The 26,765-nt window shown below is 28.9% G+C and overlaps 7 protein-coding genes across 7 annotated transcripts; 3 read left to right on the forward strand and 4 right to left on the reverse strand.

Moving 5' to 3' along the window:
• Positions 1–488: 488 nt before the first annotated feature.
• Positions 489–1,421, forward strand: OCT59_014069 (uncharacterized protein; the record flags this gene model as incomplete). Its single annotated transcript, XM_025313927.2, has 4 exons — positions 489–542; positions 607–753; positions 814–1,026; positions 1,092–1,421. 4 exons carry the CDS (start codon positions 489–491, stop codon positions 1,419–1,421), a joined length of 744 nt encoding a protein of 247 aa, XP_025186204.1.
• Positions 1,422–8,502: 7,081 nt separating this feature from the next.
• OCT59_014070 (uncharacterized protein) lies at positions 8,503–8,789 on the forward strand (the record flags this gene model as incomplete). Its single annotated transcript, XM_066141934.1, has 2 exons — positions 8,503–8,654; positions 8,711–8,789. The coding sequence occupies 2 exons, from the start codon at positions 8,503–8,505 to the stop codon at positions 8,787–8,789; spliced, it is 231 nt and encodes a 76-aa protein (XP_066002014.1).
• A 156-nt stretch (positions 8,790–8,945) lies between these two features.
• OCT59_014071 (uncharacterized protein) lies at positions 8,946–10,443 on the reverse strand. Its single transcript, XM_025313926.2, has 5 exons — positions 10,398–10,443; positions 10,189–10,323; positions 9,910–10,108; positions 9,617–9,750; positions 8,946–9,546 (listed from the first exon to the last, which is right to left on the reverse strand). Exons 1-5 carry the CDS (start codon positions 10,398–10,400, stop codon positions 9,091–9,093), a joined length of 927 nt encoding a protein of 308 aa, XP_025186203.1. The 5' UTR covers positions 10,401–10,443; the 3' UTR covers positions 8,946–9,090.
• Positions 10,444–10,753: 310 nt separating this feature from the next.
• On the reverse strand, positions 10,754–12,529 carry OCT59_014072 (uncharacterized protein; the record flags this gene model as incomplete). The annotated part of the gene is made up of 7 exons (XM_066141935.1): positions 10,754–11,471; positions 11,543–11,698; positions 11,765–11,819; positions 11,891–11,964; positions 12,058–12,075; positions 12,140–12,274; positions 12,344–12,529. The coding sequence occupies 7 exons, from the start codon at positions 12,527–12,529 to the stop codon at positions 11,175–11,177; spliced, it is 921 nt and encodes a 306-aa protein (XP_066002015.1). The 3' UTR covers positions 10,754–11,174.
• Positions 12,530–12,712: 183 nt separating this feature from the next.
• On the reverse strand, positions 12,713–16,907 carry OCT59_014073 (uncharacterized protein; the record flags this gene model as incomplete). Its single annotated transcript, XM_066141936.1, has 9 exons — positions 15,541–16,907; positions 15,047–15,450; positions 14,889–14,969; positions 14,026–14,823; positions 13,834–13,959; positions 13,350–13,488; positions 13,179–13,263; positions 12,977–13,091; positions 12,713–12,910 (listed from the first exon to the last, which is right to left on the reverse strand). The coding sequence occupies exons 1-9, from the start codon at positions 16,826–16,828 to the stop codon at positions 12,713–12,715; spliced, it is 3,234 nt and encodes a 1,077-aa protein (XP_066002016.1). The 5' UTR covers positions 16,829–16,907.
• A 295-nt stretch (positions 16,908–17,202) lies between these two features.
• On the reverse strand, positions 17,203–19,393 carry OCT59_014074 (uncharacterized protein; the record flags this gene model as incomplete). Its single annotated transcript, XM_025313924.2, has 5 exons — positions 17,203–18,309; positions 18,396–18,608; positions 18,682–18,824; positions 18,903–19,095; positions 19,322–19,393. 5 exons carry the CDS (start codon positions 19,391–19,393, stop codon positions 17,641–17,643), a joined length of 1,290 nt encoding a protein of 429 aa, XP_025186199.1. The 3' UTR covers positions 17,203–17,640.
• A 1,620-nt stretch (positions 19,394–21,013) lies between these two features.
• OCT59_014075 (uncharacterized protein) lies at positions 21,014–25,505 on the forward strand (the record flags this gene model as incomplete). Its single annotated transcript, XM_066141937.1, has 14 exons — positions 21,014–22,837; positions 22,924–23,513; positions 23,593–23,661; positions 23,756–24,019; positions 24,093–24,205; positions 24,288–24,358; positions 24,432–24,491; positions 24,566–24,594; positions 24,666–24,811; positions 24,897–24,916; positions 25,017–25,166; positions 25,252–25,274; positions 25,347–25,388; positions 25,471–25,505. The coding sequence occupies exons 1-14, from the start codon at positions 21,072–21,074 to the stop codon at positions 25,503–25,505; spliced, it is 3,378 nt and encodes a 1,125-aa protein (XP_066002017.1). The 5' UTR covers positions 21,014–21,071.
• Positions 25,506–26,765: the final 1,260 nt, after the last annotated feature.

Raw genomic sequence — 26,765 nt, forward strand, 5'->3', positions numbered from 1 at the left:
CATAAAAACTTTGAAGTAATATTATATTTTCGAACCCAGCGAAATTCGATTTGACCCTATTGTTACACAATTATTTATATTAAATTTACAGTACAATATATATTAGTTATATGGTAACAAATTGTTTACTAAGTATCGACAAAACCTTTATCTTATTTAGGTTTTGGCTATAGACCAATATCCAACGGGATAATAGTTTTATGTTTAGGAAAGAACAACCTGTTTCGCTATCCCAACTTTTCAAGGCCTTCTTCTATTGTTATTTTATTGTTTTGTGTTGTCTTATAAATAAAGTTTTAATATTAAGTCATAGCATATATTTCATATAACATTATATATTATTATAATAACTTCTACTGCTAATAAAAATTACATAAATGATTCATTTCGAACTAAAATCATGTGATCATATCAGCCAATTATAGTTTGTATTTGGTGATACAATCAGAGATAAATTCTTTTCATTGTGTTTGAACCTAACGGAAGAAATGTCCACTCAAGTCTTGACCAGGGAGACCAGGCAGATCTCCAAAATCAATCAGGTACTAAGTGATGTTTAAAACTATTTTGAGTATAAATGGCAACTATTGCTAACGATAATGATAGATCTTTACGAAAATTAATGAAACATTAACTCGAACGCGAGATCAAAACATTATCAAGATCGAACTAGATAAATTTGATGACCATATACGTGAAGCCGTGCACAGTATATACAAAGCTGAAATAATCAATAAAGATATTTTTATCAAAGTAAGTTTATTCCGAATTTCATTTTTCATTTATTATTAAATCTGACAAATTTTATATTAGATTGATGGAGGACTTAAAACGACTATTCACTTTGATCTTGTGATTTCTGCTCGTGCACATAATCCAAATTGGTTTGTAGTACCTACTACGACATGTATTGTTGGTCCCAATAGTTATGGACCCGACGTTGGAATATGGTATATTAGGCCAACGTTTAATCAACTGGGACATCCAATTCTATATGCATGTCCGCCGCCTAACGTATGGATAGAGGTAATAAAATTCTTGCAGAGGAAACATTGTAAATGGTTTTGCTTATTAGATTCGAATCCTCGCAGGTTTTTTATAACAAGGACCCGGATCGTCAGCATGCCTTAAATAATTTTAATGACGTTCAGCAAATTAATCCTACAATTGAATTTGTGGGAATAGCTCTCCCTGATATGATTCGTTGCTACCGTCAAAATCCTGCTCCTGGGGTAGCCTCAGTTCACGTAAAGCCGGAGAATGATCAAACTGCTAGACCTAGTCGCGGTCCGTACCTCATACACTGGAATGCAAACAATATTCCGGTTTATTACAAGTTTGACTGGAACGAGCATCTGGATCTCCGATGTGGGTGGAGGCTTCAACTGAATATTGTTCTGGACGTAATTTCTCAGCCTTAAATGATTATTATATAATAAAAAAATATTAGATTAGATGGATTGAATAATTGATTAAGGTATTGAAATAGTGAACATTACACCACCCCAGCTCCTGCATTAGTGTGTAAGTAGAAAATTTTTCTCAATACATTTCCTATGATATACATGTCCGCAGGGTAATACAGTAAATGGTTCAAAAGTTGACATAAAATATGTCAATCGCATTTCGAGCATTTCGCATGCTTCGTAAAATCTTTATCCTTAACAGTATCATCCCCCTAGCTAGAGGTCACAAATGCTGGAAAGAGTCATGCTGGTTTTCAGGAACCTATAAATGAAAAAATGTCCGTTAATATACACTTCGTGTCGTCATTGCGCTAATCCCCCTTGTAAATCGTAGCGATTAACATACCTCATAACCTCACGCGGATAAACATTCCAGGTGTTTGAACGAAAAATAATATAAAATCCTTTTAATAAAATTCAGTGATTAACGATACATTCCTCTCAATGTTTGAATCCTTCAATGATTAACAACGCTCTCCTGTGAGTACTGACTTTGTTAACTCCTATTTTATAATTTATATATATAACATAGAGAATATAAAATTTTTTTGAAAAGTTATTATTTCTCGAATAAAGCAAATCCAGTTGAAATTTTAAGAAAAATACGCGTAACAGAATGGCACACAAAATTATCGTTGATGAAAAAGTTCTCTGGAGTGATCATGATCTCCAGCACATTTTTTTATTTATTTTCTTAATTTCATTATCTTTTTCTTAATGCATATATTCAAAAAGAATAATCAGCAAATAGCAACTTAACCATGCCAGTACCATTTCCTTCTAACCATCATTGCCAGACTTGTCACAAAAGAACTAAGACCGCTTCAAGTAACGGGATCATGAGTGGAGTAAAGAGAGAGATGATAAAGTTCTGTAATAAATTCTTTCCTAATCTCAACATTCCAAGAAATTTTTGAAAAATAAATAAATTAGCTTTTTTTTACAATTTTAATCCCATTATTCCATTACATTTGTCATATAACTTATAACTTAAGAAGGAGTTTCGACCTATACGACAGTAACATCCGTAAACACTATTATAAGCATTATATATATTATCAGTATTATGTATACGAAACTGACATATGAAAGCCAGAGGAAATGTTGCGTGATTTTTAAGACCCTTCCCAAGAGTTGTTTATTGATACAAAAAATAAAATAAGTAGCCGTGATATATAGTTTTACTACACGATGGTTCTATATTAATGCCTGAGGAAGTTTTTCGCTCGTCTAACTACCTACACTATCAATCATCGAAAACAAAAATGGTCAACAGTTATAATTATACGAGATATCAGTATTGGAAAATAAATCAAATTAATTTTAGTAAAAGCTCCGGCTAATAAATTTCTGAGGAATCCTGAACGGAAATACTATTCATACACTTTAAAGTCTCTTTGGTAGTCATATTTATTTGGATTCGAAGCTTCAGTGTGAATCTACGTTCTGATCGGGAATATAGTATGTAAACTCAATCTCTTCACAAGCATACGAAATTAAAACAAATTTATTAGGCGTATTATTTGCAATTTAACAAGTGTTATCGCTTTTTCTTTTTATTGAGAAAAAATAAATCGCAAGTGCAGATGTTGGTTATAATCCATATGTATCTATTCTATAAAATATACAATTATACAAATTGACATTTTAAGAATCAATTACAAGCTTTCCAATTTACGTTGCGTCATAATAACTTGTCATCCAAAAGTCAATTAAACATCATTATTACGATCATCGATCACTATATTCCAATTGCCTTTAGTGCAAGAATACCATTAACCTTTTGCCGTTCTGTTATATACTTGTAATTACTTAAAGATGTACCAACAAGCTTATTTTAATTAATATTTTTTCAAATATTTTAAATATAAAAACTTTATTATAATCCTTTATAATTATTATAATTTAAATTTTATTTTAAATTTTAGTTTTTTTTATTAAAATTAAGAGTTAAAGCTAGGTTGTAATCAATATAGTAAAATTGTACCAATGGCATAACACAATCCATATCGTAGCATACTAAATTTGGAATGTATTTCTCCTGAAGGTCATTAAGAATTTGATATATCTTGATTTCGTTCTGCATTTCTTTCAAGACATATGATCGGGATTTCCACAGATCGGTATTTTTGCGAAATTCATATAGAAGTGTCTTTCCACTTCGTCCCTGGCCTAATATATCCTTAAATTTGAAGTTCCATAGAGATTCTGATTCTTCGTATTTTTTGATGTGCTAGAAGATGATCCGGACGATGATCCAGAATGACTTCTCTTTTGAAGCTGATTTCTTCCTTGTTACGCGTTTAGAGACTGATGTTCATTATTTTCATCAGCAGGAATTAGGATGCATAATTCCTTGGTGGCATATGCATACGCCTTAAGGACAGGTGGCGAATCCGACTCCAATAGAAGAACTTCTGATATCTATAAAAGCTCGCTGTTTTCTTCATCATCACCCGGTCGGCACAAAAACCAGTGACTATCATAAGTTGAAAGTATACCGTATTTAACTTGATTCACTACCATATAACTATAAATCTTCCTAATTACACTTTGTGTTTTGAATTGTGTTTATGAAATTCTATAAATGATTGTTCACCAATATCTTCTAAAACATATTTTATCTTGACCTCAATTGGTATGACCGTATGAGTACTTGAAATGAAGCAAGATGGTAATAAAATCTGAATTACCAGGGGTTTTGGTCAATTCTCTCGAAAAATAGTAATCTTTCAAAAGTTTATTTAATACTATACATATATTTTGTTCAAAAGCGGTTTGAATGCTTATTTCATTATGCATCTGTGAATATTTGGGGTAAATTGTGGCCTATTATATTCCGGTTTGTTGCTGAATTTAAAATTATTCACTTCCTCCAAAAAGCCACTGGTTGCCAAGATTTTTAGCTTTTCCATAAACAAAGGGAGGCTGTGTAAGCTCATTTTGAGTCATATTAACCATCAACCCTCTGATCATGAAGTATATTATGAGATCCTTCTCACCAAGACTTGAGATTTTGTTCATAAATAAGTGATAAGTCTTCATGTATCATATCCTTTCACATCTTCGATGCTAGAAATAGTATCGCAAAATACTGTATATTAGAAATTACCTAATCTGGCCTATTTTACCCACAATCATTTTACCAACTACCTACAGTTGAATCCTAATCTATCCTAATATTATCCTAACCCTAATTCTAACCCTAATGCCTAATTCTAAGCAGTTGAAGTTGACATATTTGAAAGTTTGCAAAAAGATGGGAAATATATATGAAATCTAAATGCTCTGATATTGTGCTTATGATAAAAATTCAAAGTCCAATTGTAACTTTAAACTTTATTAACAATTTTTCAGATACATTAATAAGCAACAGAATGAAAAATGCCAGAGAAGCAAATGAAATATATGATACTATCAAAGAGAAAGAAAGTGCATGAATCCTAGGCCATTTAATATGAGTCTGATCATAACTATTACCAAAAAAGATAGGTTCAATTCCATTGCATTTTGAGATAGAATGGAAACTGATTCTTAGATGTGTGGTTATGCAAAAAAGGGTGAAGAATACCCCAATAAATATATCAATATGGAAATAACAGTACAGGAAAGATTGATAGGAAAGGTTGTTTTCTTGAGAAAAAGAAAGTTACAACTTCATGGCTTAATACTGATAAGGAATGGAAAAAAAATGTAAGCATACTCTAAAAGAATGGTATGCTTTGATAAAGAACAAATAAGAGCCAGTTTATAAGTAAGGTGTTTAAGTAAAAGAGTCTTCTTTTCTTTACAATTAGGTAATATATAATTCCAAATTATTATTATTATTATTGCATATTTTATCTACCTGCAATAGAGCTCCGAACGGGTCGGGTCGGGTCGGGTTACATGGTTAACCCGAACCGAAATTTTTTTTCAGGTCAGGTCGGGTCGGGTAAACCGTTCTGACCCGGCCCGACCCATTTGACCCGAAAGTATTCGGGTCACTTCGGGTAACTCGGGTTACCCGAAGTTTTATTATTAAATATTGTAAAAAAACGTTTTGTAACATTTTTTACTTTTTGTTTTTATATATAAAACGCCGAAACTATTTGTTTCGGCATTTTTCCTTTTGATTTTACATGTAAAAACGCCGAAACTGATAGTTTCGGCGTTTATTTTTCGATTTTGCATGTAAAAGCGCCGGAATAATTAGTTCCGGCGTTTTTCCTTTTTGATTTTACATGTAAAAACGCCGGAATCATTAGTTCCGGCGTTTTTCTTTTTGATTTTACATGTAAAAACGCTGAAACTGATAGTTTCGGCATTTTTTTTCAATTTTACATGTAAAAACGCCGGAATCATTAGTTTCGGCATTTTTTTTCGATTTTACATGTAAAAACGCTGGAATCATTATAAGTTTCGGCGTTATTTAATTTATTTGACCCAAATATATGTCGGGTCATGGGTCGGGAGGTCGTCGCACTGAGCGACCGACCCGACCCGTGTCAGGTCATGAATTTGATGACCTGACCTGAATATTTCGGGTCAACCCGTCGGGTCACCCGATCTGTCGGGTCAGGTTTCGGAGCTCTAACCTGCAATTTTCAAATCAATGTAAACTCCTAGCCAAAACATAAGTTATATCATTATTTTTTGCTTTCTAACTTACTTAAAAGTCATCTCCAATATTTTTCCTTTCTGAAAAATTATATTCTGAGAAAATTTTTTGAATTGAAGTTTTTTCATAATATATAATCTGAATATCACAGATTAATTTAATTACCATTATAATTTATTTACCACATTATATTTATTATTACAACAAAGTTTGTTAAAAATCACAAACTCACTAATGAAATGAATCTTAAAAAGCTTAGCTAGTATACACCAGAAATACTTGAGCTCTTACCAGATAATAGAGAGAAAAGGTATCAGACTTGTGGTCATCTTCAAAAAGGGTATAATTTTAGCAAAGAACAGATATTTGTATTGATATCTTCTCAAAGAACTAGTCAAACTAACAAAAGTTAGATAACCCTCAAAGAAGAAGGGTCAGAAGCAGAAGTGAATATATGCAATACTAAAAGCATCTGCCAAGTATCTGATATTATCTTAGAAGAAGAAATTATTAGAAAAATAATTTAATTTATTATACATAAAGCTCTAAATGGTTCAAATTAGTATGGATTAAAGAGCAATCCAGGACCAGACCAAAAAAATTGCTTTATTTTAATCTGATCCAGATTATATTAAAAGATAATTCAGAACTAAACTAAACCAGACCAGTTATTTAATTCAGTCTGGTTTGGTCTTATAATAAAAAATATTGCGAAAACATTTTTTAATTATAACAACATTTTTTTATTAAATTAATTAAAATAATATTGCAAAAACATTTTTTAATAAAATTATTTTGAAAAAATGTTTTACAACATTTTTTTAATTAAAATTAAACTGCTTCAATTTAATTATTTGTTTAATGTACTTCTTCTCCCTTTATTTTTTCAAAAATCTAAACATATCACTAGTCAAAAACCAATATATCAGGTAGCAGATATGTATCAGATATGTACCTGATATGTGTAGTATTAATGCAGAAAATTGGGTACCTGATATGTGTAAGATATGTGTAAATAAATATATCATCTACATATCATTTACATATTATATACATATCGGTACCCGATATGTATATGATATATATATTTACATATATCTTACACATATCGGGTATCCAATTTTCTGCATTAATACTACATATATCGGGTACATATCTAATACATTTCTGCTACCTGATATATTGGTTTTTGACCAGTGTATAGTAATAAATATGTTTAAATATCTCCTCTGAATTTGAATTATGAATTTCCAGAATTTCCAGAATTTTCCAAATTTTCCCAAAAGTTATATTATGTTTGTTTGTTTAAATCCCAAATTCAATTATGACATCCCAAATTATTTTGGCACTTTACATAGTAAATTATATATAAACTAAATGAATTACGGCATTCCAAATTATAATTATAGCATCCCAAAATAATTTGGGCAGCATATATAATTCTGGATATTAAACAAACAATCAAATTGAAGCGACTTTACTTTGAAAAAATATTTTGCAATATTTTTTCATTAAATTAATTATAAAAATGTTGTAAAAACATTTTTTTTCTAATAATATATAAAAAAAAAACATTTGCAACATTTTTTTATTTAATAATTAAACAATCATATAGTTTTAATATAAAACTATTGTGAAACCAATTATTCAGTCCAGTTTGATTCCAACTTGTTTAATTCAGTTCAGGTTAGATTTATAATTCAGGATCAGATCAGATCAGATCAGACTGAATATTTCAGTTTAAGTTGAAGTATCAACCTGAACTGGACCAATCCTAATTTTTGGTCTGATTGCTGGATTAGAACTGGACCAATTAGAGCTTTAAGTCCATCTTATTTTGCAAGATGCATATACCTCTCATTTTAGATTACATCTACCCTTTCTATGTACTGGAGAAGTAAAGTATACCCTTCTCATATTGGAGTGAATCTCCCTCTTCACCTTCCTGAAAGGATATCTTTCCTTCATGGGATGTTACCTTCCTTTCATGAGATATTACCTTTCCTTTGTGGGATGTTACCCTCCTCATGTTGAAGTGAATCTCCATTTTCGCCTTTCTGAGAGGATACCTTCCTTTCATGGGATGTTTAGATGTTACCTTCCCTTTGTGGGATGTTACCCTTCTCATGTTGGAATAAATCTCCCTCTTTGCCTTCCTGAGAGGATCATTGTACCCTTCCAATTGTGAAAGTATTAACTTCATTTTCTTTTAGTTTCATCACCAGAATATAGAAAATATAATTGTTGCAGAAAGCCAGAATGCTCCATTATGTGTAGTGGCAATTTACAAGGAATAACCAAGAAAGAACTTGAAATATGGTTAAAAAGTGCGACCACAATTTCATTTGTACACATTATCAAGCAAATCCATAACTCGTAAGCTTTTTAGATAAATATCTATTGAAATATGACCATTGCCTCTGTTTTTTTATAGTTATGGTCATATCCATTTCAACACTTCCCTTGAAGCTGGTTCATTTTTTAGTCGTTATAGTAAAGATTTCACTATGGATGGACTCCAGAATATTGCAATTAGGATTAGTGTCTCATATTATTTCATCACAAGACGGAAGGTCGATTATTTGGAGGTAGGTACCTTCTCAGATTCCAATATTTTTTTTCATCTTTTCATTACAATTTTTAGCACGAAAGGCAAAAAACCTAAACCTGATTCTGCTTCAACTTCAGTAGAAAAAGTGCTTGAAACTGAGGAAACAACCTGAAATTCGAAATCACGAAGAACTCGTAGTAAATTTATATGATTTTATGTTTAGTCATGTATAGTGTTTATTATTTATATACTACTATGTATTTCGAAATTAATAATTGTATTATTCTGTTTATACAAATATAATAAAGAAATGCGCGTTACTAACTTAAAAATAAAAATAAAAAGAAAAAATATGTAAAAATTTTCGGTAAATTTATTATGCCATTTCTTAAATTATTTATATTAGTATTATAAAATTATAAAAATTTCTAAACAAAAAATTATAATAATCATACTGATAAATTTCCAAAAATTTAAATAAGAGAAACTTTAGTTCTGACCAAACCGCCACGGAAATTTTTGACTGGTTGAGGAAGCATTTGCAATCGTCTAAAAGCTTCATGAATATGTGAAGGTTGTAAAGGTGTTTGCTCTGAAGGAGGCGAAGAGAATAAACACACATCCCTATTATCTAATTCGTCATCAAACATTCCTTTGGGGCGATTGAGACTTTTGTTGTGAAACATTTGATCTTTGTCCAGATCTCTTTTGACTCTTAAAGCTGTTTCTGTCAATGTGCTCACCATCTCAAATGTAAGAAAACCAAGAATATCTATAATATCATCATTAGGCTTCATATCTATATATGCAGACATGTTAGCCCATTCACGAAATCTCTTTGCTTTTCTATATGTGAAAGATGCTTGTCGGCATTCTGAGTAATGCACATACTCATCTCGTGTCATAGCTCTAGTAATTTCATCAGCATCCTTAATGCAAAAATTAAAATTTTCGCAAATATGTAAATTATTTCAAATAAACAAATAATATTATCCTTACCTTTAATCTTTGTATTGAATCATTATAGGCCTCCAACTCTTCCTCATCTTCGTCATCAGAGTCGGCATTCAAAAATTCAGAAAACGAATTGACAAGTTCCCAAGACAATTTAACTTTCATTTTTCGCGCCTTGGCTATTTTGTCTTTAAAGAAGGAAATCTATTTAATAAGACTAACTCGACTATCAATAAATTATATAAGAAAACTTACCAATTCATATAAGTTGTGAAATAGCAAGTTAATAAATTAATATCATTTATAATTAAAATCGATCTAATTTTGTAATTTCAAACCTGCATTCGGTTCTTCCATGATTTCTTCTGCTGCATCATTTCCACCTGTGTCTTTTGCATTTTTTCGTACATCTTTCCAGCTTAGATACGTTCTTAATCTATTTACTTTAGCACGATCATGGCGGATCAAAAAGATCAAATCCTCAGCACTCATATATCTGGAACCACGTTTTGAAGCTTGAGCTGCTGCTTGTATAATCTATTTAGCTGAAAAATATTAATAAAATTGTGAAACTATTTAAATTTATACAGTATATTTATAATATGAAAAATTCTTACGATTTCAATCACTTGAGAACGAACAATGTCCTCCACAAGATTTATTGTTTCAAGTAAGGGTGATTGAACTTCACCAAAAACAAACATCATTTGTTGAATTTCTGAAGTATACCGATATTTTGACTTTTCTTTCTCCTACATATTATAATACAAAACACGAATTAATACGAAGTTAGATTCCTTATATTTAATTACATAATTAATAATACCATTATGAATCCGTGAGAGTTATACAAAATAAAGGTTGTTTGTTTTAAATATTTATTCTGATCGTCATTTTATTTTTTATTCACACTCAAAATTATAGCTATCACGTGATTAATTTTCCAATAAATTCGGCTTCAATCATTTGACTAATCATTTTTCACAAATAATCCATTTTTTTTACTTCGTTTGAACTTTAATATTTTCTGAATTTCAAAATGTCTGGTCGTCAAGGTAAGAAAATTGTCTTTGTAAACGTAATATATGTATGTGTTTTTTTTTTTAATTCATAAAGCTTTTTTTTACATTAAGGAGGTAAATTAAAACCACTTAAACAATCCAAAAAGAAAGATAGTAAAGATTTGGATGAAGTAAAGTCTTATTTATTTAAATAAAAATCTCGTTAGAATTTAGTTGTTCAGTTAACTAAAGTTTATCTTTTCAACTTAGAATGACGCTGAGTTCAAGAAAAAACAGCAAGAAGAAGCAAAAAAACTAAAAGAATTAAAAGAAAAAGCCAAACAAGGTGGACCTCTTGGTATGTCATCGATTTAATAATTTAATATTTGTAATAATTTAATTCTAATTATAAGTTTTATATGTCATATATAGTGGGAGGTGGTATTAAGAAGTCCGGTAAGAAATAACGAGAACGATTTGCACCGTTAATAATACATTTTATCTTTCTCATTTTTTGTTGAATTGAAGTAGTAGTTTAATTAAAAAAAAAAATACCTGAAGTTTGTAACCTAGAGTTTGTAATTTATAATCTCGTTACTTTTTTATTCTTTAAGAACTTCTTTTTTTATAAAGTCTTCAATAGTATCATAATAACTGGGTTGAAATACAGTTTCATTATGAGTTCCATCATTAAAACCTTTCCAATGTTTCGTTCTCGTTTGAGATAATTCGTATAACTGACGCATATGTGAAGGAGGAACTAATTCATCATTAAGCCCAGATAAAAATAATACTGGGACATTAACAATTTGTTGTATAGCTTTTTCAGATGGCCAAACTTGATGACAAAGAAAGGCTAAATATTTTATTAGTGGAAATACGTGTGGTATCAATTTGGGCTAAATATAAATAAAAATATATCAATCGTATGCTATTATTGACTTTTTCAAAAAATGATACAATAACTTACAATACTAAGAAACGTATTTTCTACTATCATGCCGCTGAACTTATCTTCATTTCTGGATACTAAATCAATCGATACAGCTCCTCCAAGGGATTGTCCATATGCTATTAATTTTGTATTTTTCAAATCCTCATCTTTTAATATAAAATCTAATATTGCCTAAATAAATAAATAAATAAATAAGATATAAATTGATTAAATATATTTGTATGTATTGGATACAACCTGAGAGTCAATCCTAAGGCCCTTTTCTGTTGGAGTTCCTTCACTTAAACCATATCTAATATTAATAAAAAATGTTAGAAAATATGAGCTAGATTGAACGAGTAAAAAAGATTTCCTTATATTTACCCTCTATACGAGAGCATTACAACGTTGTACTCCAATTTTACGTAAAATTCTTTTGCTATAAATAATCTATGTCCCTAATTATTACGTTAAATTCAAAATTAATGAAATTAATGGGATCTATACTAATATATATATATATTCAAATAGATCGGATCATAAATGAATACCATATTTCCAGCATTGGCCTATTCATAAAAAAAAATTTAAGTGGTTTTTTTTGATAAAATTTTTCCATCTCATAAAACTTACATGAAAAATTAAAATAGTAGGCCTATCTCTTGCATATAATGGTAATTTACATATGTATGCTTTTATACGAACTCCATCTTTTGTCGTTAAAGTCTCGTCAGTGTAATTCATTCCAAATTCAGAGGGTTTCTGTACCTAGAGAATCAAATATTCATGTTAGGATAAAAACTTTCAGCGAATATCCAATGCGTGAACAATGCTCACAACTTGTCGAGATCCTTCAGGAAGTCCAGCGAGGTATATCATTTTGCATTGATATGTATATAATAAACTTGTGACCGCTAAAGCAACTATAGAGGTGGTGGTTAGAAAGAACTGTATGTAACTGGGTATGTAATCTGATAGAAAGGACATTGTTGCTTTCGTAGGTTTATCAATTTGAAGTTTCATATAGATACTATAAGAGAAATATTTAAATTTTATAGCTGCAAATCAGATCTATTTTATCAATTTATCAAATATGTATATGATCTACATGGGTACCAATATTTTATAAAATAAATACTATATTATACTTTCAAAAATGTTCTTAAATAAAAGGAATTATATCAAAATTGTCTATTTAAGTTCTTGCTATAAATCATTTAATGTTTTTTGTACTTTTCGCGTTCCTCGCAATGAATTTAAACTTTCAGCTCTTGTTTCATGTACTGGATGCGTAGGTTTTTGAAAATTATTCTTATTTTGAGTAAATCCATATCGTGACTTTGATGATAAAGAGGGTTTAACGGTTTTTTGTTGAATATCGTAAAGCGTAGCAATTTGATCTCCCTTTGAGAGAGAATAGTTAAACGTCTCCAAATATGAATAAAAACGAATACATATATATATATATACCTTTATTTCCATTTGGTCCATTATTTCTTTCAGTTCTTCCGCTAGTGCGGTTCTCTTACTTTTACAATCTAGAGGATCACTTCTTTGATATTCATCGACTAAATTACTATAATACCTGTTATAAATTTCATGATTATTTTAGTTTTAAATCCAAATTTTTTTTTTAAACAAATGAGCTTTTTAAAGTTGAAAATAGCTTTACATTTTCAAATGCTTCAATTCATCCATTAGATTACTAATAACTCTCCCCAATGCTATATCTGGAGATTCTTCTTTCTCATAGCTCTCTGCAATAAAAAAAAAAAAATAGCTGTCAGTCAAAATTAATTATTTTAATATTCGTATACGAAAAATTGGAATATAAATACACTACGTTTCTTAAGTTTATTTTTATTAGTCGCATTTTTCGTATTTTTCTTATTACAAACTGAACACGAATTGGAACAATGATTCTTTAGTAATGCGAAAGCTTTTTGTAGGTTTACTGTTACAGAGTGTGATTTGCCTGTACCCTGTATAAATTTAATAAAAGATATTATTGGTCAGTCTAATAGGATCATGCTGATTTTGACGGACTGATATTTTTTGTTAATGGCTAAATAATTAATATTTTTCTTATATTGGCTAAATATCAAATATATTTGCAGTTTAATTATACTTTCTATATATCTTACTATAATAATAGCATGATCTTGCGTGACTAACGCAATAATCTAGTTATTGGTTATGGTGGATAAAATATCGTGTCACCCCTTCGGGGTGACCGATATTTTACCCCCTAACCAATAACTATTATTTATTGAATTATTATAATAATATATACACAAAATTAAAAATTAAATGTTTAAAATACATACAGTTCCAAGAATAAAAGGAATCTCTCGCCCACCGCCAGATCTCATGGGTTTTTGTTCTTGTATAATATAATCTCGATTCCGCAAATACGATTTTCCGTTTTTGATATCTTTCCATACAGGATAGTCCTAACGAGTGTATGAATTGTCAAAATATTTTTAAGATAAAAGAAAAAAGTTAAAAAATAAACCAACCTGTTGCATGCTAATAGATTGGTTATCACTTTTTAATTCTTCCCGGTAATCGCAATCTCTAAAATAATCACCTTCCTCCTCAAAATCATCATATGTATGGCGAACATATTGTTTTCGATCTTTTATGTGTATGTAGACACTATCTCGACTTTCATTAGAATATTGTGAATATATTCTTCCACTCCTAGTTGGAGATAATCTTAAGTCATTAGGATGAATATCTGGATCTTCCTTCATATTATCATAAAACTGCCGTTGTCTTCCGGGAAGATGAGGAGATTGGTCACCATCGTCCTGCTCAGAAAAATTTCTAGTATAATGATTATCTCGTCTTTGATCCCCCCGTTTCTCATTATAATAATGTTGTTCTCGAGGATCTATGTTTTGATCTTGCTCAAAAGACTCTGGTAATCTTCTATTTTTTGCAAATTGCAGATTTTCATGCGGCTCATCTCCATAATGCTCATAATATTGTTGTTCCCGATAATCGCCATTTTGGTTATCTTCATTGTAACCGCCAAACTGCATCTTATTATTAGTAGTTCGTTTATTAAACACTTTTGAATTATTATAAGTTCCTTCATTATACTGCTGTTCAATATGACAATCTTCATTAAGATTCGTGTGTCGCTTTTTATCCATATATGAATCTTCATAATTTTGAAGATTTTCCTTGTGACAAAGTCCTCTGTACCTATTGGTTTTTCGCCCATCTTCACTTCCTTCAACATTTTCGTTTTCCTCTATTGAAGTTATTTCACCTTTAGGAACAGTTTTCTTTCTATGTGTCTTTTCCATCTGAACATCAAATTTATTTAATTAATAATTGATAGGGCAACTTTATTATTAATTAAAATAATTACCGCTTGACGTTGCTTTCTCAAATTTTCTCTATCTACGCGATGACTCTCAATTTCTTCCTGGATTTTCTTAATTTGTTCTTGCTAAGCATCGAATAAATTGGTGTTTTTATACATTTATCCAATATATAAAACACATATAGTAATATAACAATACTTACATCAGCTCTTTCAAGAGATTTGCTCTTTTCTGATCCTGAATCACGCTTAGTTTCTTTTGGTTCGATTATTTGATTATTTTCCTGAACTTCAATATTGTTAATATCCGAAAGTTCGTTAGTTTTCTCAAAAGGTTTCCTTGGTAATTCTGGCGAAGTCAAAGAAATTGGTTGAGTAGGAACTGCAATATTAGAAAGCTGGGTTCTTTTGTTGGGTATCTGAACAGATGCCCTTAAACTTTCAAATTGATCATTCATTTGTGTAATATCTTGTTTGGTCTTGATTAAAGCTTTCTTAGCTTCATCACGTTCATCTTCTGCTTTAAGTGCATAAGTCTTCATATACTCTAATTGTCTTTTAATGACTTTGTACTTTTTCTGTAGATAAATCATGGAAGGATTTGCTTCTGTAAAAGGGACAATATAGAAAGTCTTTTTGATTTTTTGTAATCGATCAATAACTGGTATATAACAAACAAAAATTAATTATAACTCACTTTCTTTTTCAATCAATGGAAAGTTTCCATGTGAACTGCTTTTCTTAAAATCGTTTCTCACGCCATAGGTAACTGTTTCTACCTCATTATGTTTATTATTAGCTTTACTCTTGGATTGCTCCTTCTGTAATAACTGGCGGTATTGTTCTAATTGTTTTTCTAACTGATTGACCTTCACATCTGCGCTTTGTTTGTCCATTTCAAGCTGTCTAACCTTTATATCTGCGTTTTGTTTGTCCAGTTCAAGTTGTCTATAATTATCTGTAAGAGTACGTAAAGCGGCAATTGGACCTTTAACATTATTTTCAATAATATTCATCTGTCTGAAATTTCGAACATTACTTTGCTGAGATAACGAAATATCTGGTAAATGAAATGATAACGAAGGTGTAATGAGTGAAGTTTTTTCATTTTGTGACTTAATTACAGGTTTAAATATGTTATCATGAGTTGATCTTTGTATTTGTGAGGAGTTTGGTCTAGATTGCAAATGTTGATACTGCAAAAACGGAGATGGGCGCTGTTGTAGCAAATTTTGCCCTTGATTCTGTAATTGGCTTTCTTTTTTACGTAATTGTCCTTCGTGTCGCAATTGTTCCTTTTGTGATAACCTTTGAGACTCCCGTTTCAGATCTTCTTTTGAGCTCTCTTCTTGCAATTGTTGCTCATTTAATAATTGTTTTTGTTGATACTCTTTTTCCTGACTAATTTGTTTTTGATGTGATTGATCAACTTTTTGTTCTTGTTCTTCATGAATTTTCTCTTCTTGTGATGGTCTATTTTTTCGTTGTTCTCGCGAACTTGGTACTTTTCGATGTCTTCTTTTATTGATAAAAATTGGTTCGTCCACATAACTAAATTCACCAATAATTTGACGATATTCTTCTCTACTTACACCTTGCAATTCATTTAATTCAGATAAATTATGTTTACTTGTTAGATCACCCGATTGTTCTAAACCTTTTAAATCCAATTCATCGTCCAAACTAAGAGATTTTATGTTTTTTTCAAAATCTTCAAACTTTTTTTTTTCGTTTTCTGAAGAACTATAATCTGATAAATCATCTAATTTTTCTCCTTTAAATTCATTTTCATTATCATCATCATGTGATCCACCTTCTTCACCTGAATCACTCGAGGAAGGCTCACTTTCATTTGAATAATCGCTTTCATGTTCCGGTCCTTCGTCTGTACCAACCTCTTCACTTATTGTGCTTCTTTGTGATAAAGTTTGTAATGTTTCAACTTTTCCTGTCGAAATTGTTGGTATATTTATATTTTTATCCATAGTTGTTATACTTAAATAAGAGAAACGCGAAACAAAATACGAATGGGTAAAGCAATAAACTATCAAAAGTTTTGAAGATACAAAAAAAAACAGAAAAATATGTTAAGTTTTCTTTGTTTACAAAAATTCCCAAAATAAGAAGTATCACATGTTCTAAAGTTTAGTAACAAATTTTTATTATTGATAAAGGCGTAATAGGTTAGTATTAAGTTGATTCTATATTTAGGTAAAAAAAAAAGTTGCATTTCATGCGTCCTCTCATGTATTTTTCCGAAGTATTGAGAAATTTCCGATTTGCTCAATAAAATATAATTTATTGAGTTTAAGTTTAATCTCAAGTTAAAATTTGTTACAGGATCGCACCTTTACTTTTTAAACTCAACAAAAATGACTAAGAAATAATTATTTTTTTATTGTATATTTAAAAACTTCTATGCTAAAATTGTAATTTTGAATTGTTTGTTGATTGATGTTAAGATTGTATTAATTTTATAAAAAAGAATATATATATAAAATATCAATAAAAATATAAATTTCTTTCTTTTACTTATCATTTATATAAAATAAAGGCTAAATTGTCATTAAAAATACAAAAGTTTCATTTGCTGAAACGTTAATCTTTAAAGCCTAAAAATCCAAGAAATGAAATAAATCAATAATCATTTGTCGATTGATCTTTAAAAAAAAAAAAGAATTCCAAATGTCTTTCACTAAACAAAATTCCAATAAAAGTCCTTATTCATAAATTACATTAATCCTTCAAATCCTTCCTTCTATCTTACAATAATTAAATTTGCACTTTAATGGATAATTTATCCTTGCTGTTTTACCAACATTCTCTTGTCAAATCGCAGCAGATCATATGAGTGAACAATAAGTGACCTTTTGTGTATAGTGACACAGATCTTGCCGGGAGCGCATTCTTTACTCTTCTCATGATCGCTTCCTCCGCTATCACTGTTGTTATCGTCACAACTACTGTCACAACTGCCAGCACTAGATATACTGCTTTTACCAGGATCGACGTCTCTATAAGTGGTTGTTGTCATTGTTGTCACTACTTCTTCAGTAGAAGTATCGTTGAATAAATCTAGATCTAAGTCGCAATCACTGTCTGGACATTCATTCTTATAATCGTTTAATTGATTTGCATACAGCAAGAACTTTAATCCAACTGCCGCACGCCTCATACTTAAAAGTAAAAGTTTTTGATGCTTAATTTCATAGCTTCGTAATGGGTGTATTGGTAATGGGTGAATGGGTGAATATGGAGGTTGTGGATCGTTAAGAGGTAGAGATGATGAATCAGAGGAATGGGGGTCTAAACTTGTCGGTGTTGTTGCTGAAGTGTGAGTAGTTGTAGTAGAGGCGCTTGGTAACTCTGGAGAATCTAGTGATGTTTGTGATATGCGTGATATAGGAGATTCTGACTCTGGAGTATTTACCTGGTGGATATGTTCTTCAAAGTAGGAACTGCTACCCTTTCATCATTTGGGAGTTAGTATAGAAGTTTTTTAAAACGAAAAAAAAAAATATATATTCTAGAAATTTCTTTATTATCAAATACCTTGTAATGTCTAAACGGTGATAAGTCTAGCGATTCATATTTTAATGGAGACCCAACATCGTCGAAATGTTTAATTGTGAGACTTGCTTCTCGAATTAAACGAGCATACTCATGTATAGCTTGTAACATAAGGTCAAGTTGTTCGGAAGTTCTAGATTGACTATTATAAATGTTTGATGTGTTTGATCTTGCAGAACGATGCTTTTCAAGAATCTAAAATAATAATTATTATATTCCGTTAAAATAAAATTAACAAATATAAACAGCTTGTCTAATAAAAACTAACATCAAAAATTTGTTCCTGAATTTTTTTCAAGTCATTGTTTATATCCTCCGTAACTTCATTTTGAAGTGATTTTAACTTTTCCAAATGATTTTCATTTTCAAGAATCTTTTCTTGGGTTGCTAATATAGATTCTTCAACAGAATCTGACAAAATAATTGAATTAAAATATGTCAAATAATAATCAAAATAAATAAATAAATAAATAAAACTACGTTTACTACCTTGTTCTCGCTTAATTTTCTCAATATTAGCAAGCCATTCAGGGGCACCCTCGAATAATTTTTCCATTGAATGAGCTATCTCATCTAAATCCTGATTAAATTGATTAAATTCATTTTTCGAACGATCCAACTCTTTTTCGAATGCTTCGTCCGTTTTTGTGGGAGGCGAGTCGGATAGCAGCAAGTTCGGTATCTGTATATTCGATTCCTTAGTTAATAAAGTTTCTTTTAGTTTAGTTTCTAAACATAAATTAACAATCATGGATAAATTACGAGAATTCAAAGGGAAAGAATTCTAATTGTGAAAGTTGAAAGTTACTCCATTTTATTATGTCCAAGGGGTATAAGGGGCATACAAGTGAGGAAACCCCTGAAAAGTTACGCATTACTTCGAAGTTGGCTCATTTTGCAAAACATACCTTTGACATGTGGTTGAAAAAAAAGCGACTCTCAGGAATCTTGATTGAAATACCAGGAGAACGTATTCCCATTTTCTGTCAAAAGGAAATAATGTAATAACTCTATATAACAATAAATATTAAACTCTATAATAAGAGATCACAGAATAAACCAGCTTTGGATAAGACAGAGCGAGAAACTAGGAAGGATAAAGTAAGAGGGTACCCTTATTATTATTTCTGAAGTATAAATAAAAATAGTTTTTTTTATTTTTTTTTAAAAAAAAACTTCAGATAGTCTAAAAAAGGTCGGTAGGAATTGAAAGTAACAATTAGTGCCAGTAAGCAGTAAGTTCCTGCACCATTTGGCACCAAAGGTTATTTACGGTACTATTAAAGACCGTTTTAACGCGTATTCTCGACGAGCAGACAATGATTTGAGAGTGAAAAAAAAAGGAAAGGAGAAAAGTAAGATGGCGAAGAAACAACTTGGCAGAATGGGTTATGATTGAAAGGTTTATGGAACTCGATTCATGCATATGGTGGTAATACGATATATGCGGCCGAATTTGTCACGTGGTACTTTTTTTTTTATTTCCCATCCTGAGTAAAATAAACTCGGGATCCGGGAACACCCATACGCAGAATGGTCACTGTAAATCTGCCATCTGTTTTTCCAAATAACTTCTGTAGGACCCACATCAAGACTACTTGTTATTACTTGTTATTACCTGATGCTTTTTATATGAAACAGAGAACTTTGGACATTCCTGATCAAAAGAAATTCACAATTACATGAATGTGCATATTTTAATAGATCATAATCGTTATATATACATAGTTATAGTACATCTGGAGATATAAAATGTATTACTTAATTTATTAAAAACAACACACTACTTAGGATCTGAAACATTTGTTAAAGATTTAAGCTGATTAGCATAACTACCCTTATAAATATATGGTGAGTATCCTTCTCATTATTAATAATATCTATTGTATGTGAATTATCTGTTATACACATTAGATCATTAGGCTTTATCCTTTAGTTAAGTATATTATATAGATTACTCATAATACATTTCATATTAATAAGTTTAATGATTTTAAGAATAGGTAATGTGATCATTTTTCTGATATTTAGCAAGCCACCTTCATATTTTTGATGATTTAATTCTCAATGTTCTTGATCAAAGAAAACATATTACCTTGCATTTAATTAAAATCAAAGGATGATGACCATACGATGGTTACACAAATGTACATACTATTCAAAGGAAAAGGTTATGGAATTTAACTTGCAGGATGTTTCAATATGCCATGCTTATATTGTTATCGTACTAATAAGCCATACTTTTTTATTTATTCGATAATAATGCAATTCCAAAATTGCCAAAAATAATGAGAATAATTCAGAGACTATAAAAAAATATTTGCATTTAACTAGTCTTAAAATACTTATTAATATTAAATTTTCCAATTTTAGTTTTGTTAAAAATAAATACCATAACAGATAAATATAAAATATTAACTGTTAACCATGTTAGTCAAATTGTATAATTGGATGTCATATGATGTCTGGTGGCAAATTTATAGTGCATATATTAGTGCTTTTCGCAATCACGTGGAAGGAAAGTAATAAACATGTTGTACAATATCACAAGCAGTTGTAATCTATAAATGACATAGAATTATTTATTTCTTTGCGTTTTTAATTTTTAACGATAATTTTTGCTGCGGATTAGTCATAGCTTAACATTACTTCAAAGAAATGTTTCCATTTAACGAACAAAATGCAAAAAAACAAGCTTTTGTTGAAAACGCTAGAGCAGAAAGGGAACAAAGAGAGCAACAACGTATAAAACAAAAGCAAGAGCAAAAATTATCACAATCTGCAATTGTTATACAGAAAACTTTTCGTAAACATTTAAAAAAAAAGCAAATTTTTGAAAATTTACGTAATTTATGGGATATTGATTCAGGTTTTTCAATTGACAATGATAATTCAAACGAGAATTCATCAAATCCCTTAGAAATTCTTCTTCTTACAAAATTATTATTTGCGTTTTTTAATCCAAAACGTGATAATGCCAGATTTTCACATTTATGTAGATTAATATTATCAACTACTTCTCAAAACTCTTCTAACAAGGGAGATCAACCTAGTAAAATAGTTTTTCCTTTCCATTTTTTGTTGTTTAATGAAAATTATGGAAAATTCACTTTTAATTTAATGAAAAAAATTCTTTGGCAATGCGTCGAAAGGATAATTGGATATGCAAATGAAAACAATACCAAAACATTATATCTTACCGGAACAGAAATTAGACTAATGATTTATTTTCTTGATCCTAAATTTTATATAATAAAAGGAAATTTACCGAATTCAAATTCCATCTCTACACTTTTAAGCCAAAATTTAGCTGCATTTCATAATTTCCTATTACAAAAAGGATTTTACATGTTAATAGGATCAGGAATGTTTCTCAGAGTGGATTCCATATTAAATTTAAAATCAAGAGCAATGAAAGTGAAACAACTTTCAAAAGATGATGAAAAGAAATTAAATTCTACGAATTTATGGATTTCAGCTTGTTTAAGATGCTGTTTATTTTTATTGGATTTAAATTCTGGAGGAAGTAATTTGCAAACATTTACAGAACAACATTACAGCGAAAAGAATAAATTAATCATGTTTATAATTCATATAATGTCAGTCCCCTGTTTATTATCTTCTTTAGATGATAATTGGTTGGATATGTTAAAAAAAAGTAATATTCCTTTAAAAATTATTGAAATAATGCATAACGATGATTCTTTATCACAAATTTTAAATGGATTAACGGGGAATAATGCAATATTTTTGATGGGAAATATTGTTGAATTAATGTTGAGATCAGATTTAATTTCTTTATCGATAAGTGAAACACAATCAAATTCTTCAACACAACAATTTCTTAATTTTATTGAAATTATAAATTCTTTACTTCAATATTGTCAAAGTTTAGTGTCATCTAAACAATTGAATATGCATTATCAATATCACCCTATATTTAAATGGTATTCAGGAAAAAATGATTCAAAAATTCCAAATTCATATTTTAACTTAGTTATAGCACAACTTGAGTGCTTATGGCAAAGATCATTTATACTTAAAGCATTTAATCATGTTTTAAGTTTTAAGTCTGTAGTTAAAGATCAAAGTGGTCTATTAAAATCAAGAAGAAAGAATAGTTTTAATGATAAAAAAGTTAGCTTAGTCTCAAGAAAAGTTACAATTGATGCTATCGAAACGAAAGTAGTTTGTCGTCTTTATTTATCAATTTTAAAACTTCTTGATGGTCAAAACAAAAACATTACTATGAATTTAACTTATTTTCCAGACCTTATACCTTGTCTTTGGAAATTTTTAATGCGTTTGGGACCTAAAGGAAATATGGAAATTTTCCTGTCAGATTCTGTAATAAAAGATCCAGAAAAAGAACCTTTTATAAGCATCTTGGCGTTATTTTGTATATGTTGTAATATATGGTTGACGTGAGTATAGTTTAAAAGTTTCGCAATAAATGGGTTTAAAATTAAATTATTTATAACAGCTGATTTTTTTTAATTATTAATTTTAGGACGAAGGATGATGAAGAATTATATGATAAGCAGATCCCTTTTTCAATTGAGAATGATATTATTCCAATGTCAGTTTTCTTTAACAAATTCTGTTTCGCATTATTAAGTCATTCATCACTTGAAGGATGTCCTCCAACAATATTTGAATCGGCACGTAAAGTTTTATTTCAATTACATTTGAAAGATTCACGTCGTTCATTTTCAAGAGAAGAAAATATTTGGTTATTAATTAAAGATCCAAAGAAATCCTTACCAAAATCTCTTAAAGACCTTTTCAAAAATAAAAAGTCATCATCATCATCAAATAGCAAAGATCAAATGGGGATGTCGTTTTTGGAAAGAATTCAGGAAAATGATCCTATATCAATTAAAATTCTTAATTTATTGCCCCATACGATTCCGTTTGAAACAAGATTAGATATTTTTCGAGATTATTTGAAAAAAAGTATTCCAAATTATTCGGAAGCCACTGGCATTATGATCAAAGTTAGAAGGGCTCATGTGCTGGATGATGGATATAAACAATTGGGCGGAGTAATTGACGCGAAAATAAAGGGAAGAATTCATGTAAAATTCATAAACGAAACTGGTAAGAATTCGGTTTTCATAATTTTATTTATAATTAATTACAATTAATTTTTGTTTTTTTTTTAATTTTTAATATTTAGGTGCTTTGGAAGATGGTGTGGATCAAGGAGGTCCATTTAAAGAATTTATAACACAACTTATCGCTGAAGGTTAAATCAAATTTTTAAATTCCCTATTTTTTTTTTTTTGTGTTTTTCATTTTAATTTATTTAAATATTAATTTTTTTTAATTCATTTTCGTAGCCTTTGATCCATCTTATGGTTTATTTGCTGTAACAAAAAATTCATTACTTTATCCGAATCATCAAAACACAACAACAAAAATTGCGTTATATTCATTTTTAGGTAAAATGATTGCAAGAGCAATACAAGAAGGTATATTAGTTGACGTACAATTTGCCAGATTTTTCCTAAGTAAAATGACCGGTAGAGCTGTTTTTCTGGAAGATTTAATTGGATTAGATGATGAATTATTAAAAAATATAATGATTGTAAAAAAATATGAAGGTAGTCAGTTTTGTATTTTAACTTAGAAATAACGAAATAATTAATAATTTGCAATTTAATATTATATTTATAGGAAATATTGAAGATTTAGGATTGTATTTTGCAATCGATGAAGAAGTTAATGGAAAAGTTATTTCTAAAGATATTATGGGTGGTTCACGCGTTACTGATGATAATAAAATTCAAGTTCGTTTTTAAATAATTATTTTTGCTGAATCAAGTTAGTTATTGTTGATGTATAACATTTTTTTTTCTTATTATAATTTAGTATTCATATTATCTAGCTGATTACAAATTGAATCAGCAGGCAAAAGAGCAGACGCGAGCATTTATTAATGGGTTGGTTCAACATATTAGTATTTATTATTGAGTATATTTTTGTAACGTTAGTTAATTACAATTTTTTGGTTAGTTTTCAATCCATGATACCAGAAAATTGGCTAAGGATGTTTTCACCACCGGAATTACAACAGTATGTGATTTCATAATCGTTATTTTTATTTAATTTAACTAGATTTATCTTATTTTCTTCAACCACAACACAAGTGTACTTTCTGGGGAAGATGCTGATTGGGGTAATTACTTCTTTCAATTCTATAATTCATCTATTTATTGATTATATTAACTTATTGAAACAACACTGTAGAGGTATCTGATTTGCGTAAATATACAGTTTATCATGGTGGATATTTCGATCAGCATATTAGTATACGGCATTTTTGGTCTATCTTAGAAGATATGAATTTAAAAGACAAAAGTGCATTTCTTAAATTTGTAACAAGTTGTTCAAAGGTACTTTTTTCATAATTTAATTCATGTCAAAAAAAGGCATTTTTTTGTGAATTATGATAACTAATTTTTTAATTATTTTATTAAGCCTCCTCTCGGTGGTTTTAAGTAAGGAACACTAAATTATTTTGAAATGGTCTTAATGTTATCAAAAATTTGACCGATTTTAATATTTGTTACATTATATTTTAAAAATTTTATAATTTAGATATCTTCAACCACCGTTTACAATTCAAATGATTTCAGATGATTCTGATTCCAATCAGCCGCGTTCAAGACTAGTTGTTAGATCGTTATTATCTTCTATTGGACATTCGAAATCTGCTTTAAAAGGGAGATTACCAATGAGTTCAACGTGGTATGTACTAAGATTTCTTATTAAAGATAACTAATTATTTTAGATGATGATAAAAAAAAATTTTTTTTCTTTTTTTTCGTTTTAGTTTCAATCTATTAAAACTTCCATGTAAGTTACAGTTTTTTGAGCTGTTTGTATTAGTAATTTGATTTTTAATATTTAATTTGTTCTTTCTTTTAGCATATTCACAAAAGTCTGTAATAAAAGAGAAATTAAAATATGGTAGGTATTATTTTTTAAAAGAAAATTTTTATTTTAATTCAAAATATCACTCATAATATCAAACTCATAATTTTTTTTATAGCTATTAATTCAAATACAGGATTTGAATTAGCTTAAAAATCCCATGAGTTTACTTTAATCAACATTTAAATTAATATTTTAAATTATATTATATGTATATATATAATTTTTTCTTATTTTATTTTAACCAAATTTTCATTTACTTTCACTTTGCATTTAATGATAAATAATATATACATATATTCTACCATTTGTAAAGATAAAATATAAAGAAATAAAATATTATGATATTAGTAATTATTGTAAAAATTCAAAGATGTTTATATATTAAAAGTATATTAAATGATTTAAGATTGATTTTATTTTCTCAAAATCAAAATGTTGTTATGGATATTACAATACATAATAGTAAGTTTTATGATATTATCAATTTAATATTATACTGTGATCTTTTTAGAATTATTTATTTTTAGTTTAGATTTAATATATAATTAAAGTGGATGCTAATAAATAAAATTTGTAATATATACAGTATATATATATAAATATAAACTTATAATAATAAAATAGTGAATCTCAGAACTTCATTAAAGTAGTAATATATATTAGTTAATATTAGTTTTATAAGAAGCCTTACTACTTCTAAATAAAATCTTTTTTAATCAATAATATTCAATGATTATATATGTAATACTAATTTTAACTAGTAAAAATATTTAATTTTGTATATCCTCTAAATATTAACTAATATATATCATGATCTTTATTATTACTGTGTTTTATATGGTTATTTATAATAAAAATTTTAGATATTTCACATTATATTTCAAGTAACTTTATTAACTAATTAAGTTAAATAAGAAGACAATATATCAAATATTTCAATTTGCCAAATTTTGACAATATCTTAATTTGTAACCATTACTGTTATTATAGTATTATTTTATTGGATTAATATCATGGATTGATCAATGATTTCCATTTGAAAGAATTTTATATTTTTTAATAAAATGAAAAGATATTGATATTAGAATTGATAAAAAAGTTGAAATCTGGAATAAAATAGTTAACTGATAAGAACATATATAGGAAAAGAGTTGTTAAATATGACAAACTGAAAACTGAAAGGTTAAAAGATCTTTTAATCTATGTTAAATTTTATATAATTCTTAAAATCAAATACAGTCTATACTCAAAGAAATCTAAATTCACAATTTTCAGATTATGTAAGCATCGCGTAATACTAGCCAATCATATGTTAGAATTCTAAAATCATGTGGCATGTAATTTTATTTTCATTATAGGCAGTGATGTGCATTGGAAGTAGAATTGAAAGATTCCAATATTCCCAATACA

The sequence above is a fragment of the Rhizophagus irregularis genome, chromosome 21, assembly GCF_026210795.1.
Source record: "Rhizophagus irregularis chromosome 21, complete sequence".
Classification (NCBI taxonomy): Eukaryota; Fungi; Glomeromycota; class Glomeromycetes; order Glomerales; family Glomeraceae; genus Rhizophagus; species Rhizophagus irregularis.

Coding starts and splice junctions, on each gene's coding strand:
- OCT59_014071 (XM_025313926.2), bottom strand. Junction 10,109..10,188: donor GTTCTCAAGTGATTGAAATC/GTAAGAATTTTT, acceptor TCAGCTAAATAG/ATTATACAAGCAGCAGCTCA. Junction 9,751..9,909: donor CATGGAAGAACCGAATGCAG/GTTTGAAATTAC, acceptor AAGACAAAATAG/CCAAGGCGCGAAAAATGAAA.